General features: G+C 42.0%; 1 protein-coding gene across 1 annotated transcript in view; it reads left to right on the forward strand.

Moving 5' to 3' along the window:
* Nucleotides 1–261: 261 nt before the first annotated feature.
* The window catches only part of WIPI2 (WD repeat domain, phosphoinositide interacting 2), a 34977-nt gene continuing 10968 nt past the window's right edge, over nucleotides 262–24270 (forward strand). The window contains exons 1-3 of the mRNA XM_077140506.1: nucleotides 262–540; nucleotides 6527–6609; nucleotides 23080–23249. Of these exons, the coding sequence (XP_076996621.1) occupies nucleotides 467–540; nucleotides 6527–6609; nucleotides 23080–23249 (327 nt within the window). The 5' untranslated portion in view covers nucleotides 262–466. The remainder of the gene's footprint in view (nucleotides 541–6526; nucleotides 6610–23079; nucleotides 23250–24270) is intronic.

The following is a 24270-nucleotide window of genomic DNA, read 5'->3' on the forward strand; positions in this document are numbered from 1 at the left end:
TTGCAACTGTGCTTTTCAGAATATTCTGCCGCCACTCAGAGATGTTTTAGCATCAATGCAATATTCCAGGTGCTAGCCAGAGCGCACGCGCTTGCCTAGCCTCCCCACGCGCACGCGCGCGCCGCCGACACGCCAGCAAGCTGCGCCGGGCGCGCCCCCCGACGCGTGCGTGTTCGACGGGAACCCTGGACAGAGCTGGAGGCGACGGGGGCGGGACCTCCGCAGTACGCGTGCGCACTGGTAAGCCGGGCGCGGAGGGGGCGGGGCCGCGCAGGCGCGCAGGGGGCCCGGCTCAGGAGCATAAACAAGAGCGGGGTCGGGATGAGGCGGCGGTTGATCCTAGAGCAGCGAGAGGTGGCGGTCGAGGCGGCGACCCGGGCCGGGCTTCGACCCTGAGCGCGGCCCGACCCGCCCTCCCGCGCGTGAGCCCCCGGCCGGGCCGACCCGACCGCCACGCGGCCCAGCCATGAACCTGGCCAGTCAGAGCGGTGAGGCCGGCTCCGGCCAGCTGCTCTTCGCCAACTTCAACCAGGACAACACGTAAGGCGCGGCCGGGGCCGGGGCCGGGGACGGGGCCGGGGCCGGGGCCGGGGCCGGGCGAGCCGAGGCGGGTCGGAGGCCCGGCCTTCTCGCAGGCCCGCGCGGGCTGGGGGCGTCCCTGGGCCGAGCGCGGGCCATGGGGGGAAGGGCGCCGCGCAGTGGGACCCTCCCGCCCCGCCCCGGATCCTGCTGTCTCCTAGCGGGAGAAGGGATGGAGAGAGGTGTATATTTTGCCTGCTTACGGGGAGGATTTCTTTTCTCAAACTTCGCTTCTTGCACAATTGGGTCCGAACTTTATGGCTTGCCTTGTCTTGTCCACCCCTGGAGAAGTGGGGGTAGGTTGCTTCCTTCTGCCCCCTTCCCTCTTCTGCCCCTTCCCTCTTCTGCCCCCCTCCCTCTTCTGTCCCCCCTCCCTCTTCTGCCCCCTCCCTCTTCTGCCCCCCTCCCTCTTCTGTCCCCCCTCCCTCTTCTGCCCCTTCCCTCTTCTGCCCCCTCCCTCTTCTGGCCCCCTCCCTCTTCTGCCCCTTCCCTCTTCTGCCCCCCTCCCTCTTCTGGCCCCCTCCCTCTTCTGGCCCCCCCCCTTCTGCCCCCTTCCCTCTTCTGGTCCCCTCCCTCTTCTGCCCCCTTCCCTCTTCTGCCCCCTTCCCTCTTCTGCCCCCTTCCCTCTTCTGCCCCCTCCCTCTTCTGGCCCCCTCCCTCTTCTGGCCCCTTTCCTCTTCTGCGCCCCCTCCCTCTTCTGCGCCCCTTCCCTCTTCTGTCCCCCTCCCTCTTCTGTGCCCCCTCCCTCTTTTGTCCCCCCTCAGCTCTCCTTCCCACTCTTGTTTCTCTTTGGGCCCTTATCCTGTCTCCTCATCTTGGGGCCCTTTCCCCCGCATTTATGTCCTCTTCCTTTCTCGCTGTTCTTTTTGACAGGTAACTTTCATGTCTTCTCCTGGCAAGAAACAAATTTAGCAATAATCCTGGCCTCTGACCTAGGCAGAAACTGAGCCAAGGGGGACGTTACAAGGCAGTGCCTGAGGAGTCTTGGTGCTTCGGGGGATGCCCGTCCTTAGGGAAAGAGAGGACCTTGATGCCAACACATGGACTTGGACCACTGTTTGCCCAAAATGAAATGGGTTGAAGCCAGTTCTCCCGAGGCTGCCACTGATGACCAGCAAGGATAGTTGATAGATGAGGTTTGCTAAGAAGGATGAGTTGTGGGACTGAGAAAGAGGAGAGCCATCTTGGGAAGTGAGTAAGAGGAAGTGATGTAAGAGAGGAGGAGTGGGTCTTTGGCTTCATACAGACAAGTTGGTGGTTGGGTTGAGTTTTAACTAGCAGAATGGCATCAGCAAAGGAAAAAAATGAGACTTTTTTATTTTTAAGTTAAAAGTTAATTGTAGAATGGCAAATCCCAATTTGGTGGTATACAGTACCTTCTCAGAGTTGAGAGTTTAGTGGAAGACAGTTGCCCAGAGGGCAGGATTGAGAGTTGGAAGGAAGCAGGTCCCTTAATCCAATTACAGATAAGGAAACTGAAGTTCGGAAAGGTTTTTCTGAAGTTCAGAAAAGAGCTGTGCCTGAGTGGTGTAGTTGGTTACTAGTGGAGTGGGGACAGGACTAGACTCAGTCTCCTGAATTCTGTTCTCACGCGCTTTCCACTGTGCCCCAGGGCAGGAGCCTGAGGACAATGGATTTACAAATCATAATAATGACAGTAATCTTTAGAGGTAGAACTGCCAAAGACTGGAATATTCTATAAGCCAAAAGCCAATATGACAAAAACATTTCAGGCAATCTGTTGGAGTTTGTTATAATTGGAATAGACTCTATTATATTAATACTGGAAATTTCAAACAACTGTGATTTGATTTTTAAGCCCTTAGTATTTTTAAATTGGTTAGAAAGAGTAATAGTATATATTTTTTAATGCCCTGTATAAATTAGAGAATTTTCAAAACATTTTCCAAACCTAATCTTTCAGCTTTTTACTACTTATATGTTATTTGTATTGGAAAGAAATCAAATATACAAAAGCGTTCTCTTTTTCTGCTATCTCAAATAGGCCACCAAGTTTCCTATCTCCTAGAAGAACGTTACCCTGGTTGGCCTGAATTAGGACCTTGTCACACTTGGAAATCATGTTCTTCCCCTGTCCCCCATGAGACTGAGGTATTAGTTCAAGGGAAGATTTCTGTTTCATGATTCTGACTTGCCAAGTGAACTTTATATAATCTGAATATAAATTAGGATTTTATGAAAATTTATTGGATTAAAAGAACAGCATAATATGTTTAAAACAGATTTATGTTAAACAGACAAACAAAAGTTCCTGTAGAAAGGTTTTATGGTTTATGCTCTTCCCTCCTTCCCCATTTCTAGAATTTCAGGAGCACAATTTTTAGTGAGACAAGGAATGTTGATCTAGAATCCATAATCACTGTACTAAAAGAGAAAATTTGGAAGCCAATGCAGTTAGTTGAATATATGTTTATTATATAGGAATTTCACTTTTGCTTTTGACTTTTAAATGCTAACATCAGAAAAATTATTGTATTATCCATCCTACTGTTCCTTATGAACTGGCAATATGAATTCAAATATTCTGTTTTTCATGATTCTTTCCATAAAGTTTGAATAAGTTCTATCTCCTTTCTACCATCTCTTTTATTTGTGTCTTTCAACTAAAGCAGTGAATGCGTCAAGAACAGCTGGCCCAGGCCATTTCAACTGTTAACTGGGGTGTCCGTGGTTAGTCCCAATCCTAGTTTTTGAAAATAACTTGAAAGGCTTATCTGGGAGGAAGTTTTGGCTTTTTGACATTTAAGTTAATGGACTGCCAAGGGGCAGAATATTGGTTGAGTCTTCAAAGGAGATATCAGAGACTGAATTCTCCCAGTGGACGTCACTTGGTTTGTTGGAAGTTAGTGATTTGGCGATGCCTCTTTCAAACTACATTTCTGAAAGGGTGGAAAGAGAGACTTGGCCTTCCAAGGCTTCTGTTTTCAGAATTGATATTGCTAGTGTCCAGAAAAATTATAGAGATGTGAGACAGTAGGAAGGACCTTGTTTGAATTTATTGCTTTCTTTTACTTTGAAAAGGTCACTTCTTTCTCCTTTTTCCTCAGTTCTGTGAATTGAGGATTTGGGAGTAGATGGCTTTTAAGGCTCCTTTAATCTTTAATTTTAGGTCATTCGTCCTGCTGTGTGGAGGCTACATTTGAGGAGGGCAGGGGGTCACTTAGGAGGAGGTTGCCCCACAGCAGTGGCCAGTGGGAAGTCCTGGTTAGGCCTCAGAACTTGGTGTAACCCATGGGATGTGCAGGATGAATTTGATTTCAAGGAAGGAATCAAAGTGACTCCCAAATTTCTGGCTTGGGTTCTGGATGAGTATTGATAACATGACGGGTGAATAATCAGAGGGGCTGGGTTTGGGGCGAAGACATGTCTTCTCTGGCAGGTACTAAGTGTGAAAGGCCTTAGGGCTGTGCTGTGAGGCGATAAGGCACTGAGGGAGGGGCCATTCAGATGTCTTCCTTTCTAAAGAATTCCTTTTTAAGAAAGGAATTTCTAAAGAAAAAGAACCCACAAGTGATAAAGGAGACCAAATCCTAAATTAGGAGCAACAGAGAACCTAGGTCCTACTATGTTGATTCAGAAAAGGAACTTGCCACATTTACATTTATTGGGAAACGGGATGATTTACGAGGGGGAAATCTCATACTTAATATATGTTGCTCTACCTTTCCCACTGATTTGTCTGCCATTTTATGGTCAAGCTATCATGAGACAAAATTAAGACCAGAATCTCCTAAGAGGGGCCTTTGTGACACCTCATTTATTGATTGGTATTTGGGATAAAAATCTCAAACCTATTTATGTTTTAATATCATCCTTGTGAAATTTCTACCATTGATAAAGTAAATATCCATATAAAAAATTATTGGTGTTATGTGTTTAAATTTCTCACCAATAGGGAGACACAATCAGATTTTTGAGATTAACATTCTAGTTGAGGTATTAATAATCCCAGTTTCTGAATATCTGGAAGAACATTTCTGCTTGATTGACAAAGACCATTTTTAACAACTCCTACCTGTTGGAAGCACAGCCAAGAGCCTGAATATCTAACCCTCAATAATCAAATACTAAAGCTCATTAATTTTGCCCATGAGAGAGGCCCTGTCTAAGTTTATTTGATTCCTAATGCTAGTAAGGTTGGTGCTATGGTTTCTAAGTCAACAAGAAACTACAAAGGAAGAGGAGAGGGTCTGTTAATAAGGGTAGGATGGCCATAAGGAAAAGTGACAACTGTCAGCAAGCAGAAGGTGGGAAGATATTTTTAGAAACTCAGCACTACAGACTGGCCATTTGATGTAGAAGACAAAAGCCATTACTCCTTGGTGAAGTTTGAGAGGACCTCTGTGCTGTGACAGTATATAGTAAGTTGTTAAATGATGAGTCTAGAAAAATGTTAAGATTTGCCTTCCTCTTTTTTAAGAAGGTAGGAGAGGATACAGTTTAAAAATGAATTTTCATCCAAAATAGCGGGGGGTGGGAGGGGGGAGGTTTTAGTGCTCAAAATAGCAGCCCTTTTAGCTATCTGGAAAACAGGTTTTCCTGGACACCATTTACCCCAAAGTTCTGGGTTACTGAGATTTTATTTTATTTTCATCCTTTCTGGATATTCTTATATTTTTGTTGGTTCTTTTATTACTTTTCAAAATGTTTACAGGTGACAATACCTGCTTGCACTTCATTGGTATAATTAACTTGGCGTAGGGAAGGTATTTTTTTTAAATGAGAAATTATGTGAGCTGGTAGAAGTTTTGTTTTGGTTTTTTCTTTTCTGTTATAATTCTAAGATGAGCCAACGTAATTACAAAAATTAATCGTGCCTATAGCACCTCCCTTCTTGGAATATACTTCTCTATATGTGTGAATGAAAGGTTGGAAGTGTCAAGTTTTCAGAAGATACAACAACCATGAATGTAGCTCTGCTCTGACCTTGGAGGACAAATACTCGAAGAGTCTGTCTGCATTTTCCCTTTTCTTCAGTTTTCTTCTTCTGTCTTTGCCTCTATTTGTTCTGTTGTTCTTCCATACTTTAAAAACAAAAATGGCTCCCAGTACCTGAATCTTCTCATATCCACTGCTTTCTGCTTTCTTCTGTCATCCTTTCTGGTGCTTTCTGCCATGCTTTTTTCTTGTTTTTGCTTTCCTGGCTTCAGACTGTTCTGCAGAGTGGTGATCTGATCAAGTCTTCATTTCCTCTAGTGTCTCAGGTCCTCAGGCTTGGAGGATCGAGAGGGCTCTTGAGGGACCTCCAGCCTCTTGGCCACAGTAGGGTGTTGGGTGAAGGCCATAGAACCATAAACATGTGGCTCTCAAAATGGGGCCTTTGCTTGTTCCTTCCAGGCCACCTCCATGGTCTTCTGAGTTCTGAGTCTAGATTCCCGGGCAGCTCTGTGGGCTGTTTTATGTCCATCTCCCTGTGCAGACAGCACAGCCTGCAGGACTGAGTTGTAACTGTTGAAGGTCTTCCTGAAATGTGGGACAGATGACAGCATCATCACCTAGGCCATAAACCTCTCTGCTCAGAATCTTAGAAGGCCAGTTTACTTACCTTTCCTCTCCAATTCCCACACACGCCCTGCGTGTATATCAGACCATCTCAGGACTCCCAGTTGGTGTTGAGGAAATCACTAATTTAGGGGGGTTACTTTCATTTATGTCTCCAACTCCTATAGATTAATAGGTTTTAAATGAGAAACTATTGTCAGTGTTTACTTTATCTGCATTCATGTTTTCCTGGCTGGGTTGTGGTGTCTTTATCTGCCACCTTGTCCTTCTTTTACACTTGGCTTCCATGCAGATGGTACAATCTACATGAAATTATTTCTGCAGTAATTTTGGTGATTATTATTTGGTAACATGGGAGTGAGTTTGTACATTACACTGTCTACACATAATCAGCTCTTATTTCTGAATTTGGCTTTTTTTGCAGGTCCCTAGCTGTTGGTAGTAAGTCCGGTTATAAATTTTTCTCCCTTTCTTCTGTGGATAAGCTGGAACAGATCTATGAATGCAGTAAGTGTTTGCTTTATTTTTCCCCTTCTTAAAAAAAAAATGACAATTTATACTTGAATTTGAATGTTTTCTTAAATTCAAACATTGGTTAAAGTTTAAATACCCCTTGACCAATACTCTTCTTCCATCTTAGTCTCACCAAGGAATGACAACTGTTAGCAATTTGTATTTTTTCTTTCTGGGTCTTTTTCTGTGTATTTGCATATGTAAATATCCGTGTAGAAATATCCTTGTTTTGTGGGTTTTCTTTTAAAATCACAGTATCGTATTATATGTATTCTTCTGTAACATCTCCTTTTTTAATGCCATTTAAACCGTTCAGGTTTCTGTTATAAAGGGCTTCTGGATAATTAGAAATTTTACAACTCCTGTGAAAATTATTACTTTCACTTGTCATTTCATGGCATTCAGGTAGCCTGCCTGTCAGAGGTGATAGGAACCAGCACAGGGAATGTGGCTTTTGGCTTCTAGCTCGGACACTTGTTGTGGGACTTTAGATGGATTACTTCACCGCTGGCCTCAGTTTCTTTCTCTTTTTGCAACAAGAATAAACCTAACCGTAAAATGGTTGTCAGGATTAGAGATTATATATGTATGAACCTAACAGTGCAGTGTGGTCCTTGCTGAATTAATAGAAGTGCTGCAGACTAGGAGGGCAGACTTCGGACTCTCTGCACACAAAACTGTTTTTTTCTGAATTGAGATAATTGAAGAGTCCCGTGTACCTCACTTGCCTCCTGTTTCCCCCAGTGGTAGCATTTTGCAGAACTATAGTATGATATCACAACCAGGATGTGGATGTGGGTACAGTCCACCTGGTTTGTTCATGATTCAGAGTTCCGTAGTTTCAAAGGTTATGTCTTGAGTGTGATATGGATTTGATGCCTGCGGAGGTTCTTGTGTCCGCCACGGAAATCAGGATACCTAACACTTCCATACCATGGAGGGCAGTCCTTCCTGTCTTCCCTTCATTCTGCCGTCTCCCAAGCTAAACTCTGGCAACGATGAATATGTCCTTCTCTGTTTCCTTGAATCTTATATAAAATATATATATAAATGGAAATACGTAACCTTTGAAGATTAGCTTTTTTCAGTCTGCATCACCCCCTGGAAATGCATCTATGTTTTACATGTGTCGGCAGTTTGTTCTTTTTATGGCCAAATCGTGTTCTATGGTATACATGTACCAGATTTAACAGTTCTCTATCGAGGGGCGTCCGGGCTGATTCCAGTTTGGGCTGTTATAAATAAAGCTGTTGCAGACATCCACATACAGAATTGGTGTGGATTTGAATCTTCATTTCTCTGGAGTAAATGCCCAGGAGTATAATTGCTGGGTCATATAGTAGTTGCATGTTTACTTTCTTAAGAAATAGCTAGACTGTTTTCCAGAGTAGCAGTACTGTTTACATTCCCACCAGCAATGTTAAGAGTGAACCAGTTTTCCATCTTTGCCAGCATGTGCTGGCATCACTGTTGTTTATCTTAGCCATTCTGGTAGGTATTCAGGGTATCTCACTGAGGTTTTTGTTTCCATTTCCCTAATGGCTAATGATATTGAACACCTCTTATCTGCTTATTTGCCATCTGTTTATCTTCTTCCGTGAAATGTCTCTCCATGTATTTTTAGCTTGCCTATTTTTTTATTATTGAGTTTTGAGAGTTCTTTATATGTTTTTGGTACTAGTCTTTTTCTGATCTTTGGCTTATAACTATTCCCCCACCATATGTAACGTTTTGAGCAGACCTAAGGCCTACCCATGGCCCTGACAAGGTTAAGAACCTTGTATTAGGCAATTAAGGAGTTCAATATTCACAATATTGTTCTTGTAATTGGTCACTATGGCATATGGGTTCAGGGAGATATTTAATCTTTATCATTTTAATTATCTACATAAGCATGAAACTTGAGGAAACAGGGCTTCCTCTTTATTGACAATTCCAGTATTTGCATCCTGAGCATTACAAGATTGCCATCCTTGCTTGCTACAGTATTGGCCAAGTCCCTGCCCTCAAAACAAATACATTCCAGTGGAGGATGAAGAGTAAATATATCTTTCAGCTCTAAGGCTGCAGATATAGTGGTGAGCAAATGTAGTCATCGGTGCTTCCTGTTCACATAAAATGAAGACACAGGGGAAAAGTCGTGTCTTTATGTGGGTTACTAGAAATTCTGGAGATCTTAGGCCTCAGACATTTGGTCTTCTCTTCTCTTTTCAGGAAAGCCTCCAAGTGCTCCAGGGCTCACCTCCACCCCTTACCCCCAACTTCATCAGCAGAGCAAAAAAAATACCTTTGTTGTCACACCCCCAAAGACAGGCTCTGAGGCCCCTTCAAGAGGATCCCTGACTCGTGGTTCCTGTCTAGATTTCTTAGCGTTTACTTCTTTCTTGTCCCTTAGAATTGCCTTCTAATGTTTACCAAGTCTTCTAAAAAAGCCTCTTTTCTAACATGTTGGCTGGAGGATGTGATCTATGTAAGAAAAACAGTGTGAACTGGTGTGTTGGCTTATCCCAGGGGAGAACCAGGGCCTCTGAAGCCCTTTAAGCTGGTTCCCTCTTGCTTGACCCCACCCAGGATTGTGCCCTACAGGGAAATCTCTAAAAAGGAGTAGCCCATCTGTGGGAAAAGATTCCACAGGTTTAACATGCATATAATGGGTTTATATGCATGATTGAAACATTTATTAAATCTGTAGGCAGTGGGAGCACAAGCTGGCTGTACACAAACACACACACACACACACACACACCCATTGTGGAGGTCTGGGGAAGTTGCCAGCAGGGCACCAAGAGCATCTATGGCTTTTGAGGTTGTGTTTTCTTGACTCAGCGCTTGAAGGGTTAATGCAGGCTTTTCATTGTTTTCTCACGTTTTGAAGAAGGTCAGTGTTATTTAGGTGTCTATACTGCCTTTGTCAAGGGAGGTTGGAGCATGACTGCCCTCAGAGCTGGTCACTCAGCTATCTGAAGTAGTTGATCAAAGGCAAGCAGAGATCAGAAATTAGAGCACACATCACTGAGGTTGGAGGACTTGGTCTTTATGTCCACCTGGAAGCAGCAAGTGGAGCCAGCTCCTGGGCCCCCAAGCTCCAAGCCCCACCACTGCCCATGTAAGGGCTGAGAGATGGGGGGTGGCAGCCACTGCGGAGAGGGTGAAATTCACTGTATTTATGGTAGTTTGTAGCAGTGGCAAACTCTGAACAACACCCAAGAAAGCACCGGAGCCTCTGAGAAGTGGACAAAACTTTTATTGCTGGCAGTCTCAGAGGACTCCCATCCAAAGTCTGAGCCCCGAATATTTTTTGTTTCCAGATTATATAGGCTAGTAAGCAAGGTGGGGGCTACTATGGGAATGGGTGGTAAGCGCTGGAAAGGTATGGAATTTATTTTGTCTGAGATGGGACATGCACAGAGGACCCCTGTTCTGTGGACGTGGCCGGGGGCAGGGTATGTGGACATGACCAGGGGCAAGCAGATACTGCAGACATTTTGTTTTACTTCCTGCTTTCTACATACTTTACATAATTTCATACATAAATTTATAAGATGTTATACACAAATGCACAAAGTGTAATACATATAAATTCATAGAGTTATACAGTAATAACACTAAGGTTAAACTTTGAACTACCTCAGTTTACAGCCCCTTCCTCCCACTCCTCCCAGATGCTGCGCAGTGTCCCCCTAGACTCTGGAGTTTAAAAATGCAGTTTCTGCCAGTTCAGTGACTGGGTGGAGGGACTGACCCTTGTCGCTTCCTACTCCGCCATCTTCCCACAATCCTCTCTAAGATTTTTTTAACAGTTTTTTTATTGTGAAATATAACATACATAAAAGAAAGAAAGAAATTTCCAAGTACGTTTTAACAAGTAGTTATAGAACAGATTTTAAAGTTTGATACGATTTTACAGTTCCACAATTTTTCGTTTTTTCTAGTCTAAGCTCTAAGACTCTGGAGACCAAAAGAAATATCAGTAGAATGATTCAGCAGTCATACGCATATGTTAAATCCTATCTTCTCTGTTATACTTCTTCCCTTTTTTTTCTTTTTTTTTTTTGTGCAAAATTTCATATATTCAAAAAGCAATAAATTTCAAAGTACATCCAACAATTAGTTATAGAACAGATTTCAGAGTTTCATATGGGTTACAATTCCACAATTTTAGGTTTTTACTTCTAACTGCTCTAAGGTACTGAAGATTAAAAGAAATATCAATATGATGATTCAGCAATCATACTCATTTATTAAACCCTATCTTCTCTGTATAACTCCACCATCACCTTTGATCTTTCATGGTGGAAGGGGCTAATGATAATGTGGAATAGGAGGATGGAATTATTTGATGTTCTGGAGAGGCTGGCCCATCTGCATTTCAGGACTTATCTGGTTCAGGGACCTATCTAGAAGTTGTGGGTTTCTGGAAAGTTACCCTAGTGCATGGAACGTTTGTAGAATCTTATATAATGCCCTAGGTGTTCTTTAGGATTGGCCGGAATGGTTTTGGTTGGGCTTTGGCAAGTTGTGATAGGTAGCAATGTCTAACTAAAGTTTATGTTAAGAGTGACCTCCAGAGTAGCCTCTCAACTCTATTTGAACTCTCTCAGCCACTGATATCTTATTTGTTACACTTCTTTTCCCCCTTTTGGTCAGGATGGCATTGTTGATCTCACAGTACCAGGGCCAGGCTTATCCCTGAGAGTGATCTTCCACGCTGCCAGGGAGATTTTCACCCCTGGATCTCATGTCCCACGTAGGAGACTTCAAAGGTTTTTGATACAGCAGACTGTGATGTCTTTACAGCATCTTTTAAAGAGTGGATATTTCCTGACTAGCATGGTAAGGCAGTACATAGATTTCTGCATTTTTAGTGGACTTTGACCCTTAAAAATAGGGGTGAAATGGACATAGAAAATGTTTTGAGGGTTGACACTTTAAACTGATACAAATAAATCTTTTGTTCCTCACACATTATCCATCTCTTGTCTTTGATATTTTATTAAATACTTGTATCTTAGAAAACAGGTTAGCTGCAGGGGGACTGTCATGGCTGTTTTCTAGCACATTTCTGCAGATCAGGAGCAAGGAGACTTCGTGTCTCTGTATTCAGTTCAGATTGGGTCTTGTTTGTTTGTTTGTAACTCCTAATAGTCTATCATAAAATTAGATCTTTGCTCCCAGTCATTATTGCTGTCACAGAAAGAATGGGCCAAAGCTGGTCTTTGGGAAAATGAGATTGGCAACTACTTGTTCTTTCATTTAAAAATAAAGCATTACCCAGCAATATTTGAAGATTCTCTATTTCTTACTTCGATGCAATTTCAAACTCAAAAGTTTTAAGAGCATCCCTTTACCCATCGTTTTCTCTGTCTTTTATAAGTTTCTGAGTTAGGAAAACATGTCGAAAGAATCGAGTTTTGAAACAATATAAGCAGACTTTCTCAGCTCGGCAAAAGTGACTAGAGCCTATTTGGATTAAAGAAATGCATCCACAGACATATAACACCTTTTTATCAGCCTTCTTGCTTGACTGAGAAACTAATCACGATTGGCTTTATTGAACATCATCTGCATCCTAGGTTTGGGAAGTGGTGATTTCTGGCATCATTCCTATTTGACAGGCCTTGCATGGGTCAGAATAGTAATTCTAGTGAGCTTTATAGTTATGGATTTTACATAAATGAGACTCCAGGTGCCTCTCTCAGCAGAAATCTGTTGTAATGGAACACTGGGCTCTTAACTCTCATCTCTTCCTTGCTCTAGAACAGCTCTAGGAATCTGACAGCCAGCCTTGTGCAGCGTGTATGGTGTCAATTATTTATGGCTTCGTTCTTCCCCTCCCACTAGAGAAGTTTTATTATTGCCAGATGTAAATAGTGTCAGCAGAAGCAAAACAACATTATTTCTTAAATTTTAAAAGACAGGCAATCTCTAGAAAGAAAGCTTTGCAGAAACTGTGGTGGAAGCCATCTAGAAGCCACCCAGCATGAGCCCCCATGGCAAGGTCATGGACACGTGAAGGGAGACTTTCTTAGTGGCCAGCCAGGGCTCTTCCTGGTACTGCTGTCCTGTCAGCATGCCCTCTTGAATAATTGCAAATGTGCTGCTTTGTTTCTTTGGCTTTTCATGTGATTGTAATATCCTTGATGTATCAGCCTGATTCATTGTTTACATTGTTTCATGGAAGGCTGAGCTGTCTACACTTGGGTTTATGGAAGGAAATTGCTCTAGGTAGGTGAGTTCTGGGTATGTTTATTTTGAAAAATTGTATTGAGCATGAAGTGTAATATAAAAATGTTAAAAGAGCTTCTTGAAACAATGCAGTAGAAACAATAACAAACCTAAACCACTAATAATATATTAAAAATAGGTTGCTTTTTTTAAATTTATTTTTGTTTACTGTATATCAGGGTCACATTTCATTCTTTTTCCATGTGAGTAGCCCATTAATGCAGCTCCGTTTGTTGAATTTTGTTTGTTTTTGTTGGTTTCTTTGCTTTTTTGGGAAGTGTATGGACCAGGAATCAAACCTGGGTCTCCTGCGTGGCAGGCAAGAATTCTACTACTGTACTACCCTTGCACCCCTCTAGATTGCTTTTTGAAAGGTGTTTTCTGAAAAGATCTAAGCAGTTTGGCTTGTAGGATTTAAAGGAGCTCTGAAATGAATTTTGTGTTGTAGTTATCACCTTTTTTAAACACATTTTTTATTATGCTTTTATTTATTGTAAAATAACAAAACCATTTTAACCATTTTTGAGTGTACAATTCAGTCATCAAAAACTAAGTAGTGAACAGAAATTTGTGTGGACTCCAGGATGATCAGTGTGTCATCTATCTTTTGTAAGGTACTCACCCTTTCTCTGATTACTGATTCCTTTGAAAAGCTGATAAAAGATAATTCCCCCAGAAAGTCCAGTATTTAGCATATAATTTCCCTTGAATCTTGTCTGTGTATCTTCCATGGACTCAGGGTCTTTGAGCTAGTTGCTACCTACTCCCTCTGCCCATTTTCTCATAGGTGGCATAACTCGATACTTTATGTTAGCGAGACTAAGTATCTTCTTGTGTCAGATCTTAATGTATCATCCAGAGTGCAAACTTCCACAATAATCTGCCTGAGTTTTTTTTTTTAACAGCTTTTGGGGGATATAATTTATATATTGTAACATTTACCCATTTATAGTGTACAGTTCAAGGGTTTTTAGTGCAACCTTTACAAAGTTGTGCAACCTACTATAATCTAATTTTAAGAATGTTTTTATCATTCCACAAAATAAACCCTAAACCCATTAGCCTTCACTCCCCATTTCACGCCAACTCCCTGAGCCCCAGGCAGCTACTAATCTACTTTCTGCCTCTCTAGATTTGCTGTTCTGGACATTTCTGATAAATAGAACCATATAACATGGTGGCTTTTTGTGTCTGTCCTTCCCTTAGAATGTTTTTAAAAAATTCATCCATGTTATAGCATGTATCAGAATTTCTTTTCATTGCCAAAGAATCTTGCACACCACATTTGTCCATTTTATCAGTTAAGACATTTGGATTGTTTCTAACTTTTTTGGTGATTATGAAAAATGCCATTGTGAGCATTCAACAAGTTCTTATATAGTCATATGTTTTCATTTGTCTTGAATTGGATACCTAGATGTGGAATTCCTGGTGTGAGTACAGCTACAAGATAGATTCCTAAAATTAGAAATATAGGGTCAACATATAAGCACATTTTGAAACTGATAAGCATTGCCAAGTTGCTCTTTAAAAAGATAGTGCCAGGGTGGTGCCATGGTGGCTCAGTGGCAGAATTCTCGCCTGCCATGTCGGAGACCCAGATTCGATTCCCAGTTCCTGCCCATGCAAGAAAGAAAAAAAAAAAGATAGTGCCAGTATGTTCTGTTAACAGGATAGGAAGAGTACCTGTTTCCCACATCCCCACCATTAGGCATTATCAAACAACTAAAGATTTAAAATATGGCCATTAGCCTTAGTTATTTGCATATCTTAAAAACTGAAAATTGAACTCTTTTTTTCATGTAGTCATTCAGGTTTTTTGCATAATTTCTTTTGCCTGTTTTTCTATTGGGTTTTCTCTGTCCTACTGACTTAAAGACAGCAAAACATTGCAAATATTTTTTTCTGGATTGTTTGCTTTTTGACCTTGTTTATGATTCTCTTAGCCATTCTGAACTCTTGAACTCCTGTATATTGAGATGTATCAGTCTTTTGTTCTAAGGCTTCTGAATGCTTTAAGGCTTTTCCCCCTCCAGGGCTACAGAAACATTCTCCTCCTCCTAGTGCTTTGATGTCATGGCTACATTAAATACTTGACCCACCTGGAATTTATTTTGATGTAAAGAATCTTCTCCTTTATTCATAAGCTGAAAAAGATGCTTTTCCTATGTCCTTATTTATTTAGAAGGTATAGTGAAGTATTTAGGAAAAAAAAAATCAAGGTACTATGAATGTCTGAAATTTCAGCAAAGAAGAATAGTTGAAACTAAATGGCAAAAAAGTAATATTTGTTAAATCTAGCTGTTGGGTATATGGGAGTTCATTATACTTTTCTCTCTTTTTTAAATATTGTAGTTGAAAATAGCTTTCCTGCCTCCACCTCACCACCACCCCCTCGTTTTTTTAATTCATCCCAGTTCATTTTATTTTTATTTTCCAACATTTTATTAGGGACAGTTTCAAACACAGAAGAGTTGAAAGAATTTTAGTATTAACACATACCTCCCAACCAGATTCTATTGACATTTCATATCACATAGCCGTCCATTAATCCTTCTTATTTTGGTGCATTCCAAAGTACGTATTCCCTTCAGTACTTCAACATGAATATTAATATTTAGAGTTCTGCATTTAGTATTTTTTGCCTTTTGTGGTAAATCTTAAGTGAACATTCTGTGAGTTTTCACAGGTGCCTAAATCTGTAACCTAAACCCCTATTAAGGTTCACCATCCCTCCATTAAGTTCCCTTGTACCCCTTCCCGGTCAGTCCTGCTCCCTCCCAAGCCCTGCAAGAGGCACCCTGTGCTCTGGAGTTTGCTGCTGTAGGTTACTGTTGCCTGGAACTGCATGTGACAGCAATCCTGTAGCATGGACTCTCTTGGTGAGGCCCCTTTCACTTAGTATAGTGTTTTTGAGATTTATCCATGTGGTTGTGCAGCTCGATTGTCTTGTGTGAATATGTGATAGTGTTCCCATCCTCCCCTTGATGAATCTGTGGGCTCTTCCCAGCTTTTAGCTATTAATAAAACTGCTGTGGCTATCCTTTTTCAAGTCTTTTTGTGGGTGTATGTTTTTAATTATCTTGGATAAATACCTTGGAGTAGAATCATTGGGACATAGGATGGGTATCTGTTAGTTTTATAGGAAACTCCTAGGCCTTTCTCCCCAGCGGCCGTCCCATTTTGTGTTCTCACCAGTGATGTACAGGAGTCCACCTGCTCTACCGCCTTGTCAGTATTTGGCCTTCTCTGTCTGTCTGGTGAATTTCTGCCATTCTCCTAGGTGCGTAGTGATACTTCATTGGGGTTTTTACTTGATTTTCTCTGATGACTGAGGGCATGGAGCACTTTCGTGTGTCTCTAGACCATTTGTGTATCTTCTTCTGTGAAATGTCTGTTCAAATCTTTGGCTCCTTTTCGAATTTGGTTATTTGTCTTATTGAGTTGTGGGAGATATTTAGATATTCTGGACACCAGTTCTTTGTCATGTAAGTTTTGTGAATATTTTCTTCCCACTCTGTGACTTGTATGTACATTTACTTAATAATATCTTTTGAACAAATATATTTAATTTTGATAAAGTTTGATTTACCAGTTTTTTTCTCATTTATGGTTTTGCTGTGTTCTAAGAAACTCCCAAATCAGGAAGATATTTTCCTGTTAAAGTTTTAGTTTTATGTTTAAATAAGTGGTCCATCTCAAGCGAATTTTGATTCTCCTATGAGGTGCTAGTTCAAGGTTGATTGTTTTCCTTGTGGATTACAGATGTTTCATCACCATTTGTCAAAAAATTCTTTCTTTCTTCATTGGATTACTTCAGTGCCTCAGAACAGTCATATAAATGTGGCTGTATTTCTGAACTCTTTATTTTCTTCCATAGATTTATCTGTCACTCTATATCAATACCATACTGTCTGGTTTACTGTAGCTTCATATAGTGAAGCTTGAAGTGACATGGTACAAGCCCTTCAACATTGCTCTTTTTCAAGATAACTTTGGATATTCTCGGTCCTTTGTATTTCCGTATAAATTTTAAAGTCAACATGTTAGTGTCTATAAACATGCTTGCTGGGATAATGATTAGAATTATATAGAATTTAGAGATGAATTTGAGGGGAACTGATATTTTAACAGTATTGGATATTTCAATCTATGAGCACGGCATACCTCTCCATTTATTTAGAACTTTTTATTTCTTCCATGATCTGGGGCTTTATGTATGGAGGGTTTATATATCTTTTGTTAAATTGATTCTTCATATTTTTGGTTTTGATGGTATTATAAATATTTTTCACTCCATTTTCCAATTGTTTGCAGCTGATCTATAAAAATACATTTGATTTTTGTATGTTAACCTTGTATTCTGTGACTATGCCAGATTGACTTATTAGTTCTAATAGTTGCTTTGTAGATTCCTTATAATTTTCTATGTAAGCAGTCATGCTGTCTGCAAATAGTTCTACTTCTTCCTTTCTGATCTTTGTGGATTTTGTTTCTTTTTCTTGCCTTTTTGTACTTTGTAAGAACTCCAGTACAATGTTGCATAGAAGTAAGGAGAGTGGACATCCTTGCCATGTTTTCAATCTTAGGGGAAGGCACTCGGTAGTTCACTCTTAAATATGCCATAACCCTTTATCAATTGAGGATTTTTCTTCCCATTCCTAAGTTTCTAAGAGTTTATCATGAAGGCATGCTGAATTTTGTCAGGCTTTTTCTGCATCTTTTGAATTGATGTGATTTTTCTCTAAATGGTTGGATTTGAACTTATTACCAGAAACCTCAAATGGGCACTTCCCAGTGCCTCCCAGCGACCCTGCGTTTCCCTTATAACTGTATTTGCTCTCCGAGGTGGCTTTCATAATCTTTTTCACTCCTTAAACCTCTCATCTCTATAGCCCCAAAACTACCAGCCATTCCTCATGCATCAGAGAGAAGACATGCTCTCAGCAGGGAATTCCCTCACATTTCTTCTTTTAAATTGCCAGCCCACCTGTGTCTTTGCTCATCTTCTCATCTCCCTCATCATGTTCAAAAGAATTCCTGTCATATTAAAAAACAAGCTCTCCTATGGGATCTGGTTGCCTTTCATTGTATTAGGCGTTCATTCCTTCCTTTATCCTATTTCTGCTGCATTATCACTTGCTTCACCGACATACTTAGTGGCTCCTGTATTGCAAGACAGAAACTTCCTTTTGGTCATGTCTCTCCAGCAAGTTGCCCAGATTCCTTCTCTCCACCCCCTCTACCACAATTGGTCATGTTCTCTAGATAACCTCCAGGTCATCAGACGTTTCGTCTTCTTTTGGCTTCCTCATCACACACTGTGCTGAGGTGTTATGTATACCAGAAAAGCCATGTTCTTTCAATCCATTCTTGTGTGTGCAGACCTATCGTGGGTGGGACCTTTTGTTTAGGTTGTTTCCATGGAGATGTGACCCAGCCCATTCAAGATCGGTCTTAATCCCCTTGCTGAAGTCCTTTATAAGAGGAGAACCCAGAGAACTCAGAGAAGTTCAGAGATGAAATCCAGAGTTTGCCCTGGAGAAGCTCAGAATAGAAGCCAGAAGATGGCATGTGACAGAGGAACCATGGATGCCTGCAGCCTTTCCTCAATGAAGGTATCTTCCTCTTGATGCCTTAATTGGGACATTTTCGTAGCCTTAGCACTGTAAGTTTATAACCTTATAAATCCCTTTTGAAAAAGAGAATCCATTTCTGGTATATAGCCTTTCCAGCAGCTTTAGCAAACCTAAACCTACATGTTCATGGCTTTTCTCTTCTCCTACTCAATCTCCTGACGTGTCACCATTTCGGGGCCACAAGGGGCCCCGCTTCTCTTCTGCCTCAGCTCCACCATGGCACGGCTTGGCCTTACTCACCAGGTGGGCGTCCCCAGTGCCTGGAAGCCGCTCCCGTTTGCTTCTCCATTTTATGTGTGAAATGAATCAAGTAAATGCGGAAAATTGTATCAAGCAAATAGTAAGATTCTATTCTTTGAAGAATATATTTGAAATTAAGTCCTTTTTATCACGGATTTAATTTAGGAGGCCAGAGAATTTAAGTAAAATTTACTTATTTCATTAAAATCAATTTTTTGCAATCGAGGTTCTCCTGCAATGTGGCTCAGTCCTAGAATTAATAAAGCTGAAAGTAAATTCTTATTTCACTATTAAGGAAATTGGTACCAGGTCATAACTGGAATACTGCAGATCAAGATTAGACTCTAATTTTTTACCTCTTACTTTTCTGAGGGCCTCTGCCTCTGTCAATCATCATCATGTCCCCAGTACTTACCAAGGTGTGTGGTGCCAGAGCAGAGGTTCAAGCATTTCTGAGAATGAGCATAATTGAACTTGATCAAGAACAGTTTTACCATGTCAGTGTAGCATGCGGGGATGATAGCATTTCCCCATCCAAAACCAGATGTAATGAATGAGATTAGCCCATTTTTAGATACGATCCACTTCAAGAGATTATTGTTTTTAAAAAATGGTATTTTAAAGACTTTGGGGAATACCCAAAATCTGAATATTCAGAAAAGGTCCATTTTCATTCATCTAGCAAATGTGTGTTCAGCTCCTGCTCTGCTCTGGACAGTGTTAGACCTGGGGACACAGCAGTGAACAGGTGAGACGTAGCCCCTGTCTTTGTGGCACTCAGCCTTGCTGTGGACACTGCTGTACAGTGGCTGCACAGGTTATAGATGGTAGCTGTGACGACTGCAACAGATGAGAGGGTGGAATGCTGCCAGGGCAGGAAGGAACAGAGTGTGCTTTAGTGAGTGCAACCCCTAACAGTTAACAAACCTTGAAGAATGACTGTTTTTCCTGGGAGGGGGAGGCCTGAAGAGTAAGATAGTGGGCAGTAAAGTCCCCTTGGGGAACTGGGGAGAAAAGAGGAAATATTCAATTTCCCCATTTGGAGAATTTCTGATATTCTTGCAGCCACTGGGGACAACCAAATCAATAGGCTGAGCGCTCGATCTTCAGATTCGCCCCTGTGAAACTTATTCCTGACAGGCTAAGCCTACTTAAAATTATGCCTAAGGGCGGGCCACGGTGGCTCAGCAGGGAAGAATGCTTGCCTGCCATGCCAGAGGACCTGGGTTCGATTCCCGGTGCCTGCCCATGTAAAAAATAAAGTAAATTTAAAAAAAAAAAGAGTCACCCCCAGAGAACCCTTGTTGTTACTCACATTTGGCTTCCCTCTCTAAGCCGAGTTGGCAGGTGAACTCACTGTCTTGACTCCCAGGGGTGTAAATCTCCCTGGTGACGTGGGACCTGATTCCTGGGGATGAACCGAGACCCAGCATCATGGGATTGAGAAAGCCTTCTCAACCAAAAGGGGGAGAGAGACATGAGACAAAATCAAGTCTCGGTGGCTGAGCGATTTCAAACAGAGTCAAGAGGTTAACCTGAAGATTATTCTTATGCATGATATGGACATCCCGTTTTACTATATGGTATATTGGAGTGGCTGGAGGGAAGTACCTGAAACTGTTGAGCTGTGTTCCAGTAGCTTTGATTCTTTTTTTAAAAATTTTTTTAAAACATAAAAACATATAAAAACAAACATTCTTACCATATGATCATTCCATTCTTGTTATATAATCAGTAACTCACAATATCATCAGATAGTTGTATGTTCATCATCATGATTAACATTTGTTCCCCCTATTAATTTATTTTTAATCCCTATGTTTTAGTTATCTGTCCATACCGTAGATAAAAGGAGCTTCAGACACAGGGTTTTCCCAGTCATACAGTCATATTGCGAAAGCTGTATCATTATATAATCATCTTCAAGAAACATGGCTCCAATAGCCTTGATTTTTGAAGACAATTGTATAAAGTTATAACTTTTACAATGTGACTGTGTGATTGTGAAAACCTTGTGTCTGATGCTCCTTTTATCCAGGCTATGGACAGATGAGTAAAAAAAAAAATGGATAAAAAATAAATGAATTTTAGGGGGGATAAAGAGTAAAGTAAATTGGGTAGATGGAAATACTAGTGGTCAGTGAGAGGCAGGGGCAAGGGGTATGGGATGTATGAGTTTTTTTCTGTTTTCATTTCTTTTTCTGGAGTGATACAACTGTTCTAAAAAATGATCGTGGGAATGAAAACACAACTATGTGATGATACTATGAGCCATTCATTGTATACCATGAATGAACTATATATGTGGGGAGATTTGTCAGTAAAAATATTTTTTTTTAAGAAAGGAAAAAGAAAAGATATTGGGCAGTGAGGAAGAAAGGGCCTTGTCCCCCTCGGCCCAGGAAGTTGGCTGCCTTGTCGGGGAACTAGGCCTGGTGGCATGGAGGGTACACCCAGCCATTGAAATCATCTTGCCAGCTGCAAATAAAGAGACAGTCTGGCTATGCATCCATCTCATGGCTATGCATCCATCTCATCTCAACAAACATTAAACATTGGGCCTAGAGATCACATCGTTCTATCAAAACCAGGAAGGGTCCCAGCCCCCAGGCCTTGCATGTGGAAGTCGGGTCCAGGAAGGGACTGGTGACCAATTCAGGTGCTGCCAGGTCCCCCCTCCCTGGACTCCTCCTGTCTGGCCTCTCCCGGTTGTGGCAGACACCTGCCTTTGTCGCTCTTTATTAAAAGTTAACTTGCTGCTGCTGCAAGGAAAGGGAAATAAAAATGGTTCAGGGCAACTAACTGGCTAGGTAGAAATGACTACAAATAAATACTGGAAAGTGCTTAGCCTTATGTACTTGATTTTACTGCCTGTTTCATCCTAAGTAATAGCAAAGCTGGTATCCTTTCTTATATTTTTTCCCCAGAAATATGGGTTATATCACTTAGGATTTGACTTGAGCTAACATCAGGGATTCTAGTATCTGTTGAGTGCTGTGCATGTTAGACATCGAAACGATTGATGCCACATCTTCCTAGAAATAGCTTGTGTCCTTTCAAATGGATCCTTAGACATTTCTTATTTCACTTAACCTTGTAGTTTGGTTTCTAAGCTAAATTATGTGTGTCGTTGAGGTACATTGTTTAAATCCAGCAACAGAACTTATTGAAAGACGCCCTTTTAAGTCGTTCTGCACTTTGTGTGGATTTTCACACAGGGAACATCCTCAGTTAGGCTCCAGATGAGCAGCACTGCCAGGTGGACCGTGTGGTGACCTCTGCCCTGGGGGCCGCTGGGTCCAGGTGCACAGACTAGGGCCTCGCATCCTTGAATTCACAGTGGGTGGATGCTTGAACTCCTGCCACCCTGTGGTTCCCTCTAGCACAGAAAAGGGCAGCCTGTGGAGAGAAATTATAGCCTAGAACCTGACCCCAGAGAGTTTCTCTGCGTTCCAGAATTCTCCTGGCTCCTGGATCTGAACATACTCCAGGCGGCTACTAATAGAACAAAGCAGGAATGGGTGAAGATTGGGGTGTGTATGGGAGATGCGAACAGCTGCCAGTGGAGGGCTGTATTTTCCTTCCTTCCTTACAGATCTTCAGATCTGTGTCTGTTGTTCCCTATGCAAGATGCTGTATACATGTGTTTTCTAACCCAGAATCTGCTGAGTAGGTGGGTTCCTGCTCTAAGGGAAAGGCAGGTGCTAGCATGTGCAGGGTGTAGTGGGCGAGTACCTATAATTTCCTCCTGACAATTCTGAAGAGTCAGTATAGCCCCCATTTTCCATATGCAGAAACTCAGAAAAAGTGATTCATTCAAAGAACATTTGGGACGCTGTCCTGTATCAGGTACTGTTGTAAGTGCCAGCTGTGAGCAGGGCAAATGAAGTTTCTGTCTTCGTGGCACTTACCTTCTAGAGGATGTATCAAGAGCAGACAGTGAGTGAGTGAACAAACAAGATAATTACAGGTGCATACCAGGGAGGAAGTGAATCAGATGCTATGAGAGCCCGTGACTGGGAGGGCCTCCCTTTGATGGAGGGGTCAGGGAGGAGGCACGTGAGCTGAGGCCTGAGCTAGCCACGCAGAATGTAGGAGCCAGCTAAGTAGGGCAGCCGGCCAGGGGCTCACCACAGCGAGTCAGCAGTGAGTTTGCCCCAATATGTCTGCTCCAAAGCCCCGCTTTACATTTCTACAGAGCTCTGGGATCATCTCCAGGCACAGCCATGTGACACAGTGCCCTTTTGGGAGACTGCGTGGTCTCTGCTTTTCAGGCCACCTAAGCCCGGATTTGTTTTTTGTGAGCAGATTTTGCCTACTGACAAGGACATAAGTATGCCCATGTTTCTTCTACTTTCAGCTGATACGGAAGATGTGTGCATTGTAGAGAGACTGTTCTCAAGCAGCCTCGTTGCCATCGTGAGCCTCAAAGCGCCTCGGAAGCTAAAGGTGTGCCACTTTAAGAAGGGGACCGAGATCTGCAACTACAGCTACTCCAACACCATACTGGCCGTGAAGTTGAACAGGCAGGTGAGTGGCAGTCGTGAAGGAACCCTGCTGCCCGGTGCACTGTTTCCGTCTGCTGGCATTTCCAGAGTTTCCCCAGTGCCTGTAGGATAGAGGCGGTGGTCCTTTGCCTGCCATTCAGGTGTCTCTGCTCTCTGGGCCCATCCACCCTGCTTCCCTCATCTACATGTTGCCAAGGACAGATTCTCCACTCCAGCCACATTGTGTTTTTTTTTGTCGCAGCAGTTTGGTTCAAACCAGTCCCCACGAGGGAGGCCCTTCCTCTCTGCCAGTCTTATGTTACTCATCCTTCAAGGCACGAGTATGGCAGTTTCTCTATATCTAGTACTCGTCCATGGAGTTGCTAGCATAGTGTATCTGTCAGTCACCTTTCTTTGCTATTATAAATGTATTTTAAAAATCTCTTACCCTTTTAAACTGTTAATTTAATATTTGATATAAGATGAAGGAACCCACTCTTTTGTACCTTCCCTAAAACTAGCATGCCTCTTGGGCCAAGTGGGAGCCTGGTGACTAGGTCTGGAGTTTATTTCATGAAACCTGTCTTGTTTCACAGTGTCCTTGAGATCTTCCAGCATTTTCTGTTTACAGCAAAGTGTTCTTTGCAGGGAAGACTCATGACACAGCCAGACAAAATATAGACCACTAGGACCAGTGGTTTCTGGGCTGTGACAGCCACTGGGTAGCAGAAACTCTCCTGGGAGATAGGAACTGGTCATGGCCGTTAAACCTACAAGTGTCCATTAACGCACCAGTTCACGTAGAACCAGGCGCTTTGCAGGTGGTCTTTCTTGCATAAATTCCCACCTAAGAAAGGGTCACCTGCATGTCTACCTTCATTTTCTTTCAGATAGAGCAAGAGCTTAAAGAGAGTTGCAAAGTAATCTGAGTGCAGTTTAGAATCTTCTAAATTTTTATTTGTACATTTTTAAATCCCTAGACTTTTTTTTAACATGGGCAGGCACCGGAAATCGAACCCGGGTCCTCTGGCATGGCAGGCGAGCATTCTTGCCTGTTGAGCCAC

This window comes from Tamandua tetradactyla, chromosome 23 (genome assembly GCF_023851605.1).
Source record: "Tamandua tetradactyla isolate mTamTet1 chromosome 23, mTamTet1.pri, whole genome shotgun sequence".
Lineage (NCBI taxonomy): Eukaryota > Metazoa > Chordata > Mammalia > Pilosa > Myrmecophagidae > Tamandua > Tamandua tetradactyla.